Raw genomic sequence first — 18,780 nt, 5'->3', positions numbered from 1 at the left:
CCTGCCATCAGGTGGCCAACGGCAGGCCTGCGGCGAAAGATCTTGCGGGCAGTTTTAGCGTATCGCAGCCGCCTAACTGGGGCTGTTCAGGCAGCCAATGGCCGGATGCATCTTGGCCGCTGGCCGGCTTACCAATGGGAGAAAAAGAGAAGGGAAAAACGGTTGGATGCCTAAGCTAACATGGAAGGGAGTGGGTGCTGTCAAATGTCTGGTAAAAAAAAAAATCCCTATCAGGCAGTGTTAATTTTAACCTTTTCTCAGCAAACAAGCCAGAACTTCTACTAATATCAGTTGCGTACATGTATGAAGGTATGCATTTATCATTACAACGCTCGAGTAGCGGTGTATAAAGGACGTGTCCCCAGGATCTCAGAATGCATGTGGACAGCCTCAGCTATTATTGCAAGCCTCGTCCAGGGATTCACATCAGGCAGGAGGTTGCAGGCTTGTTACCGGTGTCTTATGTCATCCATGACTCCCATCTCACGAGCAGCCTTAAATTGAACTTAGTAATCAGGCACAGATTAGTTTTCTTTTGCTATTCATTGTAGAGTGATAACTACTGCCATTATTAGGTGTGTAAGCAGCATGCTTCCTTGCTATCCAACAGCACATCTATGGACCAATGCTCGAGAAGAGAGCAAGCCATACATGCCATCACATGGCCCCTGGCACAGCTGTTTCCTATAAAACTGAATCTTTTTCCAGCTATTCATCCTGGCTCTTAGTTGAGGACCTGCTCGGCCATTGACACTATATGAAACAATGAGTCGGAATACTTCTCGCCTTAGCAATGCTTTAAATTGAACAAAAACTCACCCGCGGTTCCGGTGCTGTCTGGCTCGACAAAGGTAGCCGTGACCTTGCCGTCTTCGATCTTCAAGGCGTAGCGCTTGCTTCGAGTGCCACCGAGGACAGGGGCAGCATCATCAAAGTCAAGCTCAAGTGCCTTCGTGAACTCGGCAGTGGGATCGGCAACAAATCGAATCTACATATAATTAGCTGCAGCTCTATTGGTGGTAATTCACAGCAGGTCGACTCACGCCAGTCTCTCCGGCGGGATCCAGCTGATCTTGCCAAGCCTTCATGCTATAGCATACGATTAGCATCATATACAGGCATCTTCATGAGATGGCAGCAGCTCCTTACACGAAGGGGTCATTGACGGCGACAACAAACACCTGGCCGGATGTCTTGAGATTGGGGTGGTTAATGTACGAGGGGATGTGCTTGCTGGAGCAGGTGCCGGTGAAGGCGCCGGGAACGCCAACGATGTAGCCATTGCCTTTCTGGAACTCCTCAGCCAGGTTGACTTTGCTGGCAGCTGAGTTCTCAAACAGCTCAAGGCTAGGGAGCTCATCCCCTGCCTTGACCAAAGCCCGGGGCGTCGAGTGGAAGCCACGCGCGACGGCGGGCCGTGCCAGGGCAATTCGGCGGAGGGGCAGACGGAAAGCCATTGTCAGCGGTATTTAGGCTTCGGTACGTAGGTCTGACAGCTAAAGTGGTGATGACGGGGATAATGGCGAAAATGGACGGGTGAGTGAGCTTCAGGCAATGAGGACGAGTGGCGTCAACGAGCTGCTAGTAGTACAGTCAGCCGGGCCCCCTCGGCTTAGCCTACCGGCCCCGCCCGCTCCGTAAATTCTTGTCCTCCGTTGGCCAGTCCATGCTGGTAAATGCATGCAGCGCCAATGGATATTGGCACTGGGTATTGAATCTGTCTTACCCTACATATGTACTCCGTATATTGGATAATATCACTAGGGAGCTCCATTGATATGGGCACTCTATCGTTATTGGGCACCCATTGGAACTTTAATTACTAATTTCTTCAAGTTATCACACGTAAGAGGCTGTTATACTTTCAGCATTCATCTAGTTTACGGTTGCTGCTCGCGACATGCTTCACAATAGGGAAGCGTCTAACACCTAGTTGCACCGCAAAGAGATCATCCCAGTGCGATATTTGCCCCAAAAACAGGGGTTGATAGAGTTCACCAGCAACAGTGCCAGGCAGCCTTTCCCTATTCGTCGCTCATCGCGCTTCCTCTCGTCATAAACGATAGAATTAAGATGCAATCTAGCTCCGCGCAATTTAATAGTTTGCGTAGCGAAAGGAAAACGAAGAGGCCAGGTGGGTGATACGAGCTTACAAAGTCTAATCTGCATCTTGGCATATGCCTACATTTTCTTCATAGCATCACGGCATAACACCGTGCATGCATGTAAGTGTATCGGTAGCTTGTTATTTAGAACTGCCATAGTATCCGGCTATTGAAGTGGTTCATGCACCTGTCCGTCGAATGGCTTCGTCTATCATGTCCCGGATGAACTAGTGGCGCTTGAGAGGCTTGCAGGCAAAAGGGGCTACTCTGACGTACCATGCCGGCAAAAAACCTCACTCGGCAACCAGCAGATCACAGGGGGGAGCACGGGCAGTGCAGAGGGACGTGCTTTGGCGATGGACCGTTGGGGAGTTTCCTGCCATTCTGGGATTGCTGTGAGATTGAAGGACTACTGGCACAAGAGGCACCGGAGGCGATATGCGCATGTGTAAGGGGACACCACATGCAGTCAGATGCCAGGCATGATAAAGTCGGAGCGGCCTCAACGACGAGTGCGCGTTTGGAAGATGGCCTGAGGATTTTTGGATGCTACCGGCTGGTCAGAGAAAGAGAGCGTGGGGGGGCGAGCAAGGCGCATGTACAGTAGTTGGTGGTAGCACAGAGTATAATTGGATCTTTGCCTATATAGAGGAATCACTGCATTAGCACATGAGGAGTTGCATGAGGATGGCGGTTATATGCGCCGCCGCAAGGGTTGGATTATCTATCCGAATCTGAGGCTCCATAATACATGTGCTACTACTGCTGCTACTACTGCGAATTGATCATATTTCTCGCCGTTTCTAGTCGTTTTTCGGGAATTATATTCAGTTGGCACTCCGTAACCCGTTCCTGGCCCTATGCCGTATTTGGCACCAGGCCGTTCCCCAGCGATTTTATCTCACTTTTTTTTTTTTACCAGTCATGGGACCCCTCGACGAGCGGATATTTTTTTTGCAAGTGGGCTTGCGCAGGGAGCGAGTGGAGGCCGTGAAAGGATGCAGGCTGTGGAGGGAGGGGAGAGGTGCTCATCATTAAAACGGTGCTGCAAATAGAAGCAATAGCTGTATGTGCTACTGCCACGCGAGTGTAAGGGGCTGCGTATGATTTGACATGGCATGGAGAACCGGGAGCATAGTTCGACGAAAACTCGTATGTTTTACAAGACTGCGACGCCGTGCCTACGAAACATAGTAGGATATCGCACGCAATCCAAGCATCGCAGCGCCAAGGGGGCGAAATCGATGCAGCACTCGCGTTGCAGAGCATCCTCCGTCCACAGCGAGATAGGCAAAGGCATCTGGCTCCAGTCTCCACCTGCCCCTGGCGCATCATCCATGCTACTCCAGACATGGCGACAGGCCGCTCACCAGCAACTGGTGCGTTTCAGCAAAAAGATGTGTGCTGATACATGATGGCGCTTGCCAGGGGCTGGTCTGGAGTGCATGTATGGAGTTTTGCACGGAGCACGAAGTACTCTGTACTAGTCGATGCTAAAATCCGTCTATTTGCTCCCTTAGCATTATACCGTACTAGTACTGCAGTCTGTGCGAACGCTTCTGCCTCTCGTACGAGCACTAGTCTCGCAGTAAAAGAGCACTGGCCAGACGTCATCCTAAAACCCCTGAATGAGCTGCATTGAGACATGTAACAAGTACCTCGTCTACCTGTAGATGTCTGAAACACGGCGTCCACGGCTTCAAGACGGGCATTGGCGCTGTGATGCGAACGCAGCAGAGAAAACAGCACAAGGGAGTCGTCGACGGCACCGTGTTTGATTTTTCGGCGAGCATCATTTGCCTGCTCTCTCGCTTACTGGCACGAGTGCGACTTCATGGGGGGCCATGTTGCTATTGTCGCTACAAGAAGCATCATTGACGGTAGTTTATCCGGTGGCTGGAGCTAGCCAAGGCTCTTGAGGGTATCATCGCCCAGAATCGCGATGGACAGGCCAATACAACGTCCATACATACTTTGGACTTGTATAGCTCCAGCGCGCATGCAAACTCAGGCCGAGTAGCAGGTACATGCCCGTGGCTCGGCGCTACACGCAGCGCTACCCCGCCGCCCCTCTGGATTGTACATTGGATCAGCGCCTTACTCGTGCTAATGGCTCTTTGCTGCGTTCGAAGCAAGGCTAGACGGCACTATGCCTTGAACTATCTTTTTTTTTTTCTTCGTGTCTTGGGATATTAACGTAACGCCCTGCCGCGGGATGACGACGGTGGAAAAAAAAATTTAAGAAACAAACAAACAATAGAGCGAGAGAAAGCGGGAGAGATGCTAGTAATGGTACCTAGTTTGGTACTTGATATCTTGAGCGAAAGAGACTTTTGTACATGTAACGCATGCTGATACCTGTGCTCCGTACAGTTTGCAACTCTTATGCTACGAATGGCCCCATGAATCACATCATTCGCCGCGCGCACCCTGACGCCTGCATGCCGCATGAAGAGACCCTCCATCATTCTTCAACGCCAAGTGACTGTGCAGAGCATCCTGCTGTGTGACGGGGTCCTTCCAGCGCCGAGATGGCTGCATGCTCTTCGTATGGACCAGTGCGATATGCAGGTGACGGCCTCTCTTGTCGACAGAGGTCCATGCCAGCGCTATGGAGGCCACTAGCGATGGTGGTGTGCGCCACCGATGCCCCTGGCCGAGAGCCCTGCCAAGCGTGGTTGGTGCACTGCAGCCCTTTCCGATAGACGGGCGGGTACTCCGTCGTCTGTCCCTGAGCAGGGCCTGGCAGCGCTACCCCAGACCGCTGCAGGGCGGCCGTCGTACAGCAGTGCTAGTGCCTGGGCCTGCCTGCTGCTAGCGGCGTGCTGCGCTAAGGAATGGAGTCCGCGTGTGGCGCCCCAGGCACGTCGCTTTGGGGCTGTTTTTGCACATCACTTCACTAAAAGCTCGTCGCCGCAACCTGAAGGCGGGCTCTCCCAGCCTAGCTCGCTGGGGCCTGGCCAGTGGTGCGCCGATGCTGCTGGGATTTCCTCGCCTCTGCTGATTGGGACAGGCCGCTGTGCAGCCCCTGGACCCAACGTGCTTCCCCTCTCCTCGAACCCGGCCAGGCCATGGCCCAAACAAGACGCGCTGCTCCAGTTTTATTGCTCTGCACTCGATACCACCATCACCACCAGCCGTCGCAGCCACAAACCTATTTCCTGCTGCGCCGTGCCCTCGTCTCGTCCGTTCTGCAACTCCTGCGCTCCCGCTTAGACGAGACGCCGCGGCACACTGTTTTTGCATCGCATCGCATCGTTTCGCATCGCCTCTGCCCGACTCAAACCTCTGCCTGCCGCGTTTCTCTCTCTCTCGAACCGAGATTTGCCTGTGTACCGCTCGGCTAGCGACGCTGCCCTGACGTCTGTCGCGCCCACCATCCATCCCGCTTTCTCTCCTGCGCGACGAACCATCTCGCCTCTTAATTAAATCATCCTCGTTTCTTTTTTGGATTCAGCACGTGTGTTCCTGTCTTTTCTGAAGCATCGAGCATAGCTTTTGTTGTCTTCTTTTTGCTTGGTCAAGATAGAATTCTGCACGCTGTTTGATTCGGAAAGCGATTTTTGACACCAGCAGCGCTCTCGCCTCTTCTCGCCCATTCTTCGAACTGCACGGGATACCCTCGATCGAATCGTTACACCATTGCTGGATCGCTTGTGAAGCTCCTCCGAACCCGACGCAAACTGTACTACAAGCGTGCCATTAACAATTGCATTTGTTCTGAGCTTCTATCTTTTTTCTTCTTTTAATTCTTGATTCCTTCTCTTTGGTGGCTACAGCCTGTCTGTTCCCCTCCATCGCCTCTATCGATCTCATCGACGACGCATGAAATAAAAAAACAAAAAACAAACAAACAATCAGCTTGAGCAAACCTCGATTAGACAGCAACCTTGTCGAGTGATGAGCATTATCGCTTAGAAGCAGCTATAAACCTCCCCCATCGTCAACAATTCCGAGGCCCTGGGGCGACAAGGCCCGACCCTCCCTTCGGTCGCACAGCGCCAATACGCATAATGCCTGTCATGCTACATACCCCTTCGAGAGCCTCCACAGCATCAACTTCTTCCTTTCAACAGCTCTCCCGCCAAAACACAATGTCCACCTACGATGGCTCGCGCTCTGCGCGCCAGTCGAAGCGGTACTCCATGTCCGCGCTGTACATGTCCATGACTGCGAATGAGGGAGAGATGCAAATTGAGGACGATCTCGCTAAAGGTGATAATGCACCAGCCACAGCTGCGGACCTTGCCTCCCCTATTGTTAACATGACTGACGCCCCCCCGACCTATAGCCCAGAAAGCCCTACGCGATCTCAAATCCAAAATATCCTCCCAATCGAAGAAGAACTTTGTCCTCGAAAAGGACGTCCGCTACCTTGATTCGAGAATTGCGCTGCTCATCCAAAACCGCATGGCACTGGAAGAAGTACGTTTTTAATATGCGGTGTGTTTTTTGCTCTGATGACACTTTCTAATACCTACCTACCTATGCAGCAAAATGAAGTAGCCAGCCATCTTGAAGAAGGCGAAATGGAAGAAGGTGTCTTCCCTAACGACGACAAGACTCAGAAATATGGCAACCTCTTGTTTCTCTTGCAATCTGAGCCTAGGCACATTGCTCATCTATGCCGACTTGTCTCAATGTCGGAAATCGACTCGCTTCTGCAGACGGTTATGTTCACCATTTATGGAAATCAGTATGAAAGTCGAGAAGAGCATCTGCTGCTTACCATGTTTCAGGTACGATGCACTCTGGGCTTGGTTACGATTGCAACACCCAGCTAACAATCATCTTTGCCGTTTAGTCTGTCCTTACCTACCAATTCGATAATACCCCTGACTATTCCTCGCTACTTCGAGCCAACACGCCCGTCTCCCGCATGATGACGACTTACACTCGAAGAGGCCCGGGTCAAAGCTTTTTGAAGATTGCGCTGGCGGATAGGATCAACAGCTTAATCGAGTTGCGAGACCTGGATTTAGAAATCAACCCCCTCAAAGTGTATGAGCGCATGGTCGAGCAGATCGAGGAAGATGCTGGCACGCTGCCTCCCAATCTTCCAAAGGGTGTCACCGCCGAACAGGCAGCAGAGAACCCTCAAGTCCAGGCCATTATCGAACCGCGACTAACGATGCTCATTGAGATTGCCAATGGCTTTCTGTCTACCATCATTGACGGGCTGGAGGAGGCCCCTTATGGTATTCGCTGGATCTGCAAGCAGATTAGAAGCTTGACAAAGCGTAAATATCCTGATGCTAACGACCAGATTATCTGTACTTTGATCGGTGGCTTTTTCTTCTTGCGCTTCATCAACCCGGCCATTGTTACCCCCAAGTCATACATGCTCATTGACGGAACGCCCGCCGAACGGCCTCGCAGAACCCTCACTTTAATTGCCAAGATGCTCCAGAACCTGGCCAACAAGCCCTCTTACTCCAAGGAGCCTTACATGGCTAAGCTCCAGCCGTTTATTCAACAGAACAAGGACAGAATCAACAAGTTCATGCTTGACTTGTGTGAGGTTGGCGACTTTTATGAGAGCCTAGAAATGGACAATTACGTCGCTCTTTCCAAGAAGGACCTTGGGCTTGAGATTACGCTGAATGAAGTCTATGCAATGCACTCGCTGATTGATAAGCACAACAATGAACTGTGCAAGGATGAGGCATCGCACCTGTCAATCATCGTATCTGAGCTGGGGCCGGCCCCTCCTCAAGTGCCTCGCAAAGAGAACCGAGTCATCAACCTTCCCCTGTTTAGCAGATGGGAGACTGCGATCGATGACTTGACCGCGGCTCTGGATATTACACAGGAGGAAGTGTACTTTATGGAAGCCAAGTCCATCTTTGTGCAGATCATGCGAACGATTCCTCAGAGCAGTGCCGTTTCTAAGCGGCCGCTACGGCTTGAGCGTGTTGCAGATGCTGCTGCCACCAGCCGCAATGACGCCGTCATGGTGCGTAAAGGTATCAGGGCCATGGAGCTTTTGTCCCAGCTCCAGGAGCTTGGCGTGATCGACAAAGCCGACCAGTTTGATCTCTTGAGGGATGAAGTTGAGCAGGAGCTCCAGCATCTTGGCTCGTTGAAGGATGGTGTGATTGCTGAGACCGAGAAGCTCGAAGAAGTCTTCAAGACGATCCGTGATCACAACGCTTATTTAGTTGGTCAACTTGAGACTTACAAGAGCTACCTCCACAATGTACGATCACAAAGTGAAGGCACTAAGCGAAAGCAACAAAAGCAGCAGGTTCTCGGACCATATAAGTTTACACACCAGCAACTTGAGAAGGAGGGTGTTATCCAGAAGAGCAATGTCCCGGATAACAGACGGGCCAACATCTACTTCAACTTCACCAGCCCGTTACCTGGCACATTTGTCATTTCCCTACACTACAAAGGTATGGCTTTCCTCTTTCTCGTTTCTACCATTGTCAAGTAATTTGTCGGGCTAACATGATGAAAAAAGGCCGAAACCGAGGATTGCTCGAACTCGACCTCAAGCTCGATGACCTTCTTGAGATGCAGAAAGATAACCAGGACGAGCTGGATCTCGAATATGTCCAATTCAACGTCCCCAAAGTCCTTGCATTGCTCAATAAGAGATTTGCTCGGAAGAAGGGGTGGTAATTTACGCCCAATGATGGCCACAGCTAATACTAATTTTGCTGCCATGTCGAATGCATATCATAATCAACGCATCACGACTATATGCAAAAGGGGGGATGGGGGATGGCGGAAAAGAAGGCACCGGGCGTTATGGAGCATCACGGAAACTTTTTGTTTCCTTTGTTTGAGTGTGTCAACTAGCAATGCGACTCTAGTACACTCCTAGTTTTCAGCTACAGTTTCTCTTGTCTTTTTTCATCATTTTTTTTTCTTTTCTTTATTATTTCCCTTGGAGCAGGTGGATGGACTGTAACGATACTTATTTATACCTCTGGTAATGATGGGAAGGAGAGATGCCGTATTATGTGTTTTTCCCTCTCAATGGCTGGTCCATGAACTGGGAGGAATTTTCGAAATCTTATGCGAATGGATAGTTCGTTTTGTTTTGCCTTTTTTTTTTTTTCTTTTTATTTTTATCCTCCCCTTCTCCTCGTTGTCATTAATAATGAATATCTTTGGTAATGTGACAATTTACTGGGAGAGTCTTGGGAGCTTTTGCTGTATTTTTACCTAGCTTGATTGAAATGATGCGCATTAGGAACTATCAAATTTCTTTCTTCAGCTTTATGATGTATTCTCTGGTTAACTAGTCTAATGCTGTCTATTCCACGATAGTGGACAATCCATATGGTACACTGTAAAATAGGTTTCGGTGTAGTTTATACATTCACACACGTTATACTATATCTTTCTCATCTCCGCTGGCTGTTCTTCTCACCCAAGCCCAGCGCCGACGCCATGGTGGTTTGGCATTCCCGCCAGCACCGCCATTTCCCCCAGAGCCACATTCAGCTTGCCGTTTTATAGTGAGCCTCCTCTTGCGGCCTTTGGACGGCGAAAGCGCAGATATGGACCGGGCATCCTTGGGAGTAGAGGAATCGAACTTGCGAAAGAGGCGAGGCAAGAAGCGAAAGAGACGGAAGAGTAGATGGGGGAGGGAATGAGATATTTCGTTAATCTTTTGGATACACTGGACAAAGGGTCGGGTTTGGATGAGGTAGAGGAGGATTATGAAGGGGACGCAGACGAGGACCATGGTGACGGGGAAGCGCCAGTCTGTTACGGGAATGTGGAGTTCTGTGATGCCAAAGACGGACTGGTGGTTTAATTTGTTAGTCTATAGGCTTGGGGACAGATGAATGTTTGTAGTTGTTATCTTTATGATGGTGATGATGATGATGAAAATAGGGCACGAGATGGGGATTTTACTTACAGTTACAAACGTAAGAGGAAGGAAGAGCATGCTTATCACAGTCAAGATACGGATATTATCCCCCTGATCAATCGCTCTCCTGCTCTCCTTGATGGAACTTCCACTAAACAGCTGATCCCTCAGATTCTCAATCTCCTTCCGCGTGCGCTCGTTCCGCTTCAGCACCTCACTCAGATCACTGACGACTTTATTCAGCTCCCTCCGCAAGACAGCCATCTTCGCGGCATAATCCATTGCGTCGGGAGACTGCGGCGGCAAAGGATGCGGCCATAGCAGCGGGTGCGTGCCGGCCCAGAAGTCGTCGGTGAAGGTGTCGACGTAGGCGGAGATCATGGCCTTGATGCCGGTGTTGATGACGGCGAGGGTGTTGTAGGCCCAGAAGTAGCGGCGGATGTAGGTGAAGTGCTTGTCTTCGAAGAGGAGCTTGTCGCGGAGGTGGTGGTTGAACATGAACTCGGTGGGGGGCGTGATGAGCTTGGTGATTCGCTCGTGGAGGATCTGGTTCCTTTTGCCGGCGTCGCGGTACTCGGTTATGAGGAGCTCGAGGAACGCATATGGGCCGTTGCAGAATCGTTTGAGGTCCTGGAAGTCGTCTCCCCTGACGGTGTGCTCGTCGTCGGGGAAGCTCTGGATACTGAGCAGGTGCCAGGGCCCGAATGTGTCGAACAGGAATCCTTCTTTGGCGCGCTCTCTGCGAGGTCTCATTTTGAGCGTCTTGGTCGGCTCGCCTTCTAAAGAGAGCGCAAGGATGGAGCCGCATTCGGCAATGTCGATGTGGTCGTCGAGACGTTTGTCCGAAGGGCGTTTTTCGTAGAGTTGCCAGGGCGCGGGATCAAGATCTTTGGGAACGAGGGTGTAGTATTTGAAGACGAAGAAGAAGGATCGTTGTCGGAGGTGAGAGGAGGAGGGGGAGGTTGAAGATGTGCCGCCTCTCATGTTGCTGGATGTGTTTAGGGGTGATAACATGGGAGATGCTGAAGACGCATATGCTGACGAGGACGGAGATCGCTCGTAGGCGCGATGCATGAACGCATGGGTACGGCCACCGCTGGGGTCGTCGGAGAGGAGGTGGTGAAGAAGCTCAGTCATGTCGAAGTGAGGCGACATGGTGAGATGCAGGGCGGCGAGCATGAGCGGCGTTGGTTCCTGAACGATGCTATCTCTGTGATTTAGTAGAGGGAATAGAGATGATTTATATTTATGTGCTTGAGATTGGAATACACAAAGAAATGATGGCTGATGATGACAGCATAATAGGGCGGAGGACAACGTACGTGATTCGACCAACAGCCTGGCCGCTGAGGTTGATATCCTTGATGGATTCCCAAACAATCGGCGCATCGACAATAAACTCGGGAGACTCTGGCAGCTCATCGCCAGCGTACTTGACAAAACCTTGGACATCCACATCCAAGTTTGTCTTGACAGCTCTATCATCCTGCCCAACCTCGTATACTTCAAACGTCGAACTGTCAAAGCGGCTCCCCTCGACAGCAGCAGACTCCCGGAAAGACTGCATAGAGTCGATTTCCCACTGCGGCAAAGGCTCGTCCTTGTCGTTGAGTCGGCTGGAGAACTCGCTATAGAACTCCGAGTCGCGGAGGTGTTTGACGAGCTCTTGGTCGGAGAAGCTCCGTGGGGCGAGTATCCCACGGACGTGTGAAGACGTGCCATCGGCGGCTGGGTTATGGCGAGCAGAGGAACTGTCTAGAAGGGGGATGAAGGAAATCTCTTCGTCCGGGATGCTGCCGTAGCCGCTGCCGGCTGCATGGTTGAGACTTGGAGTGAGTGGAAGAATCCTGGGAGACGGATAGCAAGAAGGTCTGTCATGAGTGTCGGGGGTGTCGCGGCGTGGACGAGGAGGCAGCAGAATGCTGTTGGCATCGCTGGTGAAGGTGAGAGCGCGCAGGGGGGGCGTTGCCAGGCCTTGGATGTCGGAGCGCTCTCTTTGATGGGCGCTGAGGGTTTCGTGGAAGCTGTGGAGGCTGCGTAGGTACTGCTCGTGGTGGTGTTCGACTGATCTGACGAGCTCTTCCAGGCTGGTGTTGCTGCGTGGCTGAAGAGCCATCGTTTGAGTTATCTTTGTTAATCAAGATGAAGTGATATTTAGCATAAAGTTGTCTGAAGTGTATTTTATTATTTAGAGATAGTAATAGTATTTCTGTAATATTGCAAAAGTAGAAAAAAAAAAAAGAACAAAAAGCTCCATCTTATCAGCCCTCACAACACAACATGGGGTGGGTGCTATATATCCATCCAGCTTCAGCTTCAGACACTCCGCTCAGCTCGGCTGCCTCTTTCATCCACCGAAGCCAAAGAGGATGACGCAGCGCCGGCCACGTTTCGGAGTCGCCCGCCTATTTCATTGCAAAGCAGACAGGCACGGGCATGGAAAAGCAACAGACAATGCCATTCCTTTTCCTTGGCGGCCGCGCAGGCTGCAGCAGTTTTGCGCGATGTGAAGGCTGATTGATCGATGGCGTCGCACACCCACGTGCAGCTGTGTCCTGTGAGCACAGGATCTCAAGGGCCCGGGGAAGAAGGCCGACGGCTGTCTAGCTGTGCTAGCTCGGTGTCTTGGTGTGGTTGATAAGAGCCCCTTCGCTGCCTTGCTGTTGTTCGACGTTTCGCTTTTGAGTAAAGTCGCTGCTTGGCATTCAAAAGTGAGGCGGCCGAAAGTGAGGCTGAAGTCGTTTCGCCCGTCACAGCTTGGACAGGCGGGTTGGTGCGGCTGGAGGCGGCCGAGGCTATGAAGCTGCTAGCAGCAACACCCCAAACTGAAGTATTCCATCAAGCCAGAGATGTCTGCTTGTCATACCGTAGTGCGTGGGGGGGCTTCGTGGCGTGTAATAGCAGTAGCAGATCTCTGCGTGCCGAGTGCGGAGAAACTTCAAGATTCCGCTTCCGCAGCCCTTGACGCACATCTCGCACGTGAGATCTGAGCCATGGAGAGGACTGGAATAACGGCGACGCCCCGCCTGTCCGACGGGGCAATGAATCTTCCACTCCAGCGGCCGAAGACAAATGCTCCTTAGTCACAATCATTATCCGTTATCAACGCCATGGCAGCCTCGACAAGCAGTGTCGTCATCCGTCATATGCTATCATTTTGTCTTCCTGTCACTAAATATAACAAGATTTTTGAGGATATCACAAAGTATACCGAACCGCCTATCCACCCCTCCCTCCCAACCGATGCCATCCCATCCCATCGTATCTTCGTAACTCTATGTCCTGTCTAAATGGCACAACGCCATAAAAGCAAAGTGTGCTCAATACCTGTGCACACAGAAAAGGCTTGTCGAAGCCGCGCCGTCATGGCGTCAACTACGACACAACTGAAACGGGGTTGTGAGCGGCTGCGGCACCATCAACTTCCATGGCATCGTCGTCACCCTCCGCTTCACCTTCGCCCTCTTCCTCTTCTTCTATCTCGTCTTCACTTTCGCCCTCAATATCGACGCTGCCATCTTCAGACATCTCGTCCTCTTCGTGATCGTGATCATGTCCGTTCTGGTGCTCGCCCTCAACGCCAGCCATCTCGGCGTCTTCGCCCTTTTCCTTGGCAGCTTCTTCAGCAGCCTCTTCCGCAGCCTCATCCTCGGCTTCCTCAGCACCATATTCTTCCTCGTCCGCAGCAAGGTCGGCCTCAGGTTGCTCAGGAGGAAATTCGGGGGGCGCAGAGGCCTCAGAGTCCCTATTAACAGCACTATTAGAATTTGTCATTTAAATGTGTGGCCTAGGATATGTTCTCACCATTTGATAGCGAAACGTGTCACACGTGGCTTCTCGGCGAGGACGTTTCGCTTCACTCTCTCAATGATCGGCTTCGCAGGGGGTTCAGCGTTGAGCTCCTCAGAGTCGTACTCGTTGTTGACGTAGTATCCGACGCGAACAAACTCGCGACCATCGTAGGCACAGGTCAGGAGGATGACCGTCACGCCAAGAACATCGGCGTCGGGGATGCGGGTGGTGTTGGGCGCCTCAGCTTCAAAGACGAACTTGTTAACTCCGACTGGGATGGGGCCGACAAGAAGGGAGTCTAGCTCCTGGTCATATTGATCGCTGCGATGGGTTAGAACTGGTTGGAGGGGATGATGCCCAACGAAGATGGTCGTCTTACGAGGTAGCAGATCCGACGTAGGTCAGCTTCCACTCGAGATCTGTGCGCAACCAGTTAGAAAAACTGTACATTAAGAGGTCTGGGGTGCTAAATCAACACGACTCACCCTTCTCAAGTGGCTCAAGGCACTCGAATGTGATCTCAAACTCGTACTTGTCGGTGAATTTGGCGGGGTTGTTCATCACCCTAACGCCAAGAAGTGACACGACAGACATGGTGGCGGATTTTCACCAAAAACAACAGAGAATTAGTAGAGGTGAAGTGTTGGCTGCGAGAGAATCTCAATTGAACCACGCGACGGGGAAAAGTTTGCGCAGGGCCCAGTCGTCGAAGGGATAGAATGGACAGAGAAGTTGTCGGAGGGGCAACCAAGAAAGTCGGTAACCGTGGAGATTACGAGAAGCCTGAGAAAACGACTTGCGGCGGAGAAGAGGAAGCCGAGTCGTGACGCAAATGCAAGAGAATCGGCAAGTCGCTGGCTTTGCGTGTGCGTGCAGAGGGAAGAAAAAAGACGCGGCTGGTGGTGGTGGAGGAATTGTCGAACTGACAAAAAGGTGAACACAACTTGATCAAAGTTATGCCTCTAGCCTCTGGAGACGCGACCGTAGCGCTTCGCGTAAAGTGGTTGTGTGGCGCCTGTGATTTGGCCGATCCGACAGAGGTACACAGGCACATGGGCAGGCGCCTCGCAGATGCCTTGTCGCTGAGGTAGCGAGTACCTTAGCCGCCCCGAACTGAGACAGAGACTGCTGAGCTGTTCAGCGGGTCAGGCGCCGGCAAGCCAGCCAGCCAGTACGTACCTGCCGCTGAAACACTCAGTACTCGGTACCTCCCTCGCGCAAGACGTCTAGCCTGGCCCACAGCCTTCCCCAATTGGGAGCTTGGGTGACTCTGATTTTCAATTGCTCCAATTCCCACCTCAGAACAAGCATCACCTCGGCCAAACACGTTTCTGGCACGCGCTCCCTGCTCCTGATCTAGGGACCGCTGTTTCGCCTTGCTCTAGCTGGACTGCAGCTCTGTCGCGCTGTATCGATCCCGATTTTGCACCTCCTCACGGAAGCGCTACGGCTTCTTGCCTGACGCTGACGACAAGCGACGCGGTTTGCTGGCCGGCGAGGACGAAAACGGTATCTACCTTGCTCGCTACACTGCGGCAGCAGCACAAAGGTTTGGAGCTTACTATCATTTAACATAATGACTGTATTTTAATTGGAGCCTCATAGTTTTTCAATCTCGATCGATTCGTAACCTGCCGCCACCCTCGCAGCTTCGCGGCTGAACGAGAAGCTCCGATTTTTTTTGCTGCGTGAGCCATTGACGCTCCCCTATCGTCAAAGTATTGCTCAATCGGGTCTTCACTGATATCCCTTGTGGTGCTCTGAGTTGAAATATAAAGAAAGCCTCTCGAGATGGCTTCCGAAGGCACTTCGTGGGACGATGATGGATTTGCGGCCGCCGAAGGCGCTCATACTCAGCATAGCGACGAACAAGTTGATAACTTTGCTCAAGACTCTCATGTGTCAGGTGAATCAGCGGATAATGGAACAGAGGATGGAGGGGATTATGACCCAGAATATGTCCCCGTTGAAACAGTTCTCCCAGACCCTCCTGTCCCTGAAAACGCCGCTCCCGCTGCCCCCGCTGTCCTTTCTCAACGTCCAACACCCAAACCAAAAATGTCTGGTGGCTTCTTAGTGGAAGCCTCAGACGATGAAGAAGACGATGAAGGAGACAATGCAGGCCCGGCCGAGCCCTCGGTATTGCAGAGCCAAGTTGGTCAGCCCACTGAGATCAAGACGGCCATTGTCCCAGTTCCTCCTGTTCCCACTAATGTTCCATCCAACGTGACTGCAACGCCCGTGGCTAGCCTTGACCCGGTAACGTTATTCGAGGCTCGCATTAAAGAGGACCCTCGGGGGACATGGATGCTTGGGTGAATCTCATTGCCGAGCATAGGCGCAACAACAGATTGGATGATGTTCGCAAGATTTATAACCAATTTTTGGAAATCTTTCCCCAATCGGTAAGTTTGAAGAGGTCTACCTGGCCGGCAGCTCCGAATTTGAAGAGGGACCCCTCTTTCTTTTTAATCTTGATGCACAGCTGACAGTAATAGGCCGACATGTGGGTAGAATGGATCGAGATGGAGCTCGGCATGGACAATTTCGTCAATGCTGAGCAGCTCTTTGGACGATGCTTGATGACCGTTCCCAACGTCAAGCTCTGGACCGTTTATCTCAACTACATTCGCCGTCGAAACGACCTCAACAACGACTCGAATGGCCAGGCCAGGAGAACTGTGACCCAATCGTATGAGTTTGTAATCGATAACATTGGCGTTGACCGGGACTCGGGAAATATCTGGCAAGATTATGTCCAGTTTATCAAAAGCGGCCCTGGGCAAATTGGAGGTACTGGTTGGCAAGACCAACAAAAGATGGACCAGCTGCGTAAAGCGTACCACCGTGCAATCAACGTACCCATGTCGACGGTAAACAACCTGTGGAAAGATTACGACCAATTCGAAATGGCGCTCAATAAAGTGACGGTACGTCTTTCCACCTATACGTAATGGTACGCCTTCTGCTAACTCATCAATAGGGACGCAAGTTTATCCAGGAGCGATCTCCTGGTTACATGTCTGCAAAGAGTGGCAATATTGCCTTGGATAATATTACGCGGGGCTTGAAGCGTTCAAACCTCCCCAGATTGCCACCAGCGCCAGGTTTTGAAGGTGACCAAGAGTTTCGCGATCAAGTTGCGTTGTGGAAGAAGTGGATCGAGTGGGAGAAGGAAGATCCGCTTGTGCTCAAAGCAGACGAGCCCAAAGTTTTCGCACAGCGAGTCCTGTACTGCTATAAACAGGCATTGATGGCTTTGCGCTTCTGGCCCGAACTTTGGGTTGATGCATCAGAGTGGTGCCTTCAGAATGATGTAGGAGACGTTGACAAAGAGATGGGTGCCGAGTTTCTGGTACAAGGCATTGCTGCGAACCCTGAGAGCGTTTTGCTAGCTCTGAAGCATGCAGACTACATTGAGTCCACTTCCCCACTGAGAGAAGGAGATAAATCCGAATTTGCTAAAGCTGTGCGGAAGCCTTATGATGAGGTCTTGAATACGTTGTATGCGATGGGAGACAAGGCTAAAGAGCGCGAAAAGCTGGAGATTTCCACTCTCAGGCAAGCGGCTGCGCAGGAGACCTCTGTTCAGCAGTCAATCGAACAAGCTTACGACGATGACTACGAAGAAGGGACGCAAAAGAAGATATCTACTGAGGAGCGCATCGCTGTAATTCAGAAAGGCTACGCCGCAGAGACCAACCTTCTCTCTCGCACTATTTCATATGTGTGGATTGCCATGGCAAGAGCAATCCGCCGTATTCAAGGCAAAGGCAACCAAACAGATGGCGGATTGCGCAAAGTCTTCACTGATGCCCGACAAAAGGGGCGCCTGACCAGCGACGTATATGTTGCTGTTGCTTTGCTGGAGTCGGTAGTTTACAAAGATACCGTTGGCGCCAAGATTTTCGAGCGTGGAGCCCGTTTGTTTCCAAATGATGAAGGCTTCATCGTTGAATACTTGAAGTTTTTGCATTCCAAGGACGATACTACGAGTAAGTTATTCAGTTGCCATCATGTATTAGTTGAAGGATAGCATATCTAACTGCCATTTTAGATGCTCGAGTAGTTTTCGAGACTTGCGTTAACCGCCTTGTCGCCAACCCAGAGACACTTCACAAGGCGAAGCCTCTATACGCATACTTTCACAAATATGAATCTCAATACGGCGAACTGTCTCAGATTCACAAGATCGAAGCGAGAATGGCAGAGTTGTTTCCTGAGGATCCTAGACTCAACATCTTTGCTGCCCGCTACTCAACTGACAAGTTCGATCCCGTCGCCGCCCCGGTCATCATTTCGAAGGCTGCACAAATGCGGCCAAAACTTGCCGCCCCCATCACTGAGCAACCTGCATCAGCACGCAACAGCTTCCCCCCGCAGCGAGAGCTGAGCCCGCGGCCGCAGTACGTCAGAGCTACGGCTTCCCCAAAGCGTCCCCTTGGTCCAGATGACGAAGAGCTCAACCCTCCAAAGAGGCTCGCCAGAGGATCATCACCTCTCAAAGGGGCGGCTGGCCGACGGCTCGACCAGCAGCGCCGCAACCAGTCATCGGCTCTTCATCGTGATATTACGTTCCTTCTAGGAATTCTCCCTCCTGCCCATACCTATGACTCGCAACGACTCAGCGCAGCCAACATGGTCTCGCTCCTACGCGATACTCCACTTCCAGACTACGGGACTTGGAAGGCACAAACCGGGGGACAGTATCGCTTTACCGCCCCCGTACACGGGCGACAGCCTTCGGGAGACTTTCCGAGACCGATTAGCCCGTATGGCCGAATTGCGCCTGCTTCTAATGTCTATAGACAATCGCCTCTAAGGACAGAGACCGGCACCACGTTCCCAACGATTCCCTACGGGGCGACTGACGCAAGTGGAACTCCAACCCAATGGCCCCCGGCACCACCACCATCTGGATACGGCGCACCAGCTCCAGGCCAATATGGAGGATATCGCTTTCAATAGAACAAAGAGATTTGGTAAATTGTAACGAGGGACTTGAGTATGTTTAGCAAATTGGACATTTATGACTGGATAATGAAGGGGATA

At 51.6% G+C, this 18,780-nt stretch overlaps 6 protein-coding genes across 6 annotated transcripts; 3 read left to right on the top strand and 3 right to left on the bottom strand.

Moving 5' to 3' along the window:
• Positions 1-513: 513 nt before the first annotated feature.
• Positions 514-1,521, bottom strand: TrAFT101_002985 (uncharacterized protein). Its single transcript, XM_024902355.2, has 4 exons — positions 1,150-1,521; positions 1,044-1,089; positions 820-988; positions 514-753 (listed from the first exon to the last, which is right to left on the bottom strand). Exons 1-4 carry the CDS (start codon positions 1,455-1,457, stop codon positions 725-727), a joined length of 552 nt encoding a protein of 183 aa, XP_024764109.1. The 5' UTR covers positions 1,458-1,521; the 3' UTR covers positions 514-724.
• A 3,679-nt stretch (positions 1,522-5,200) lies between these two features.
• TrAFT101_002984 (uncharacterized protein) lies at positions 5,201-9,442 on the top strand. The gene is made up of 5 exons (XM_024903483.2): positions 5,201-6,320; positions 6,397-6,530; positions 6,599-6,844; positions 6,910-8,503; positions 8,572-9,442. The coding sequence occupies exons 1-5, from the start codon at positions 6,119-6,121 to the stop codon at positions 8,730-8,732; spliced, it is 2,337 nt and encodes a 778-aa protein (XP_024764107.2). The 5' UTR covers positions 5,201-6,118; the 3' UTR covers positions 8,733-9,442.
• Positions 9,443-9,447: 5 nt separating this feature from the next.
• TrAFT101_002983 (uncharacterized protein) lies at positions 9,448-12,052 on the bottom strand (the record flags this gene model as incomplete). The annotated part of the gene is made up of 3 exons (XM_024909531.2): positions 9,448-9,867; positions 9,985-11,140; positions 11,259-12,052. 3 exons carry the CDS (start codon positions 12,050-12,052, stop codon positions 9,448-9,450), a joined length of 2,370 nt encoding a protein of 789 aa, XP_024764106.2.
• A 1,259-nt stretch (positions 12,053-13,311) lies between these two features.
• Positions 13,312-14,322, bottom strand: ASF1 (Histone chaperone asf1; the record flags this gene model as incomplete). The annotated part of the gene is made up of 4 exons (XM_024907647.2): positions 13,312-13,681; positions 13,741-14,049; positions 14,108-14,147; positions 14,214-14,322. The coding sequence occupies 4 exons, from the start codon at positions 14,320-14,322 to the stop codon at positions 13,312-13,314; spliced, it is 828 nt and encodes a 275-aa protein (XP_024764105.1).
• Positions 14,323-15,519: 1,197 nt separating this feature from the next.
• On the top strand, positions 15,520-16,047 carry TrAFT101_002981 (uncharacterized protein; the record flags this gene model as incomplete). The annotated part of the gene is made up of 1 exon (XM_066126756.1): positions 15,520-16,047. The coding sequence occupies one exon, from the start codon at positions 15,520-15,522 to the stop codon at positions 16,045-16,047; it is 528 nt and encodes a 175-aa protein (XP_065982863.1).
• A 206-nt stretch (positions 16,048-16,253) lies between these two features.
• RNA14 (mRNA 3'-end-processing protein rna14) lies at positions 16,254-18,696 on the top strand (the record flags this gene model as incomplete). The annotated part of the gene is made up of 3 exons (XM_066126755.1): positions 16,254-16,658; positions 16,712-17,723; positions 17,786-18,696. 3 exons carry the CDS (start codon positions 16,254-16,256, stop codon positions 18,694-18,696), a joined length of 2,328 nt encoding a protein of 775 aa, XP_065982862.1.
• Positions 18,697-18,780: the final 84 nt, after the last annotated feature.

This window comes from Trichoderma asperellum, chromosome 2, assembly GCF_020647865.1.
Source record: "Trichoderma asperellum chromosome 2, complete sequence".
NCBI lineage: Eukaryota > Fungi > Ascomycota > Sordariomycetes > Hypocreales > Hypocreaceae > Trichoderma > Trichoderma asperellum.
The sequence above is the reverse complement of the archived record's forward strand: the minus strand, read 5'-3'. Positions and strand labels throughout refer to the sequence as shown.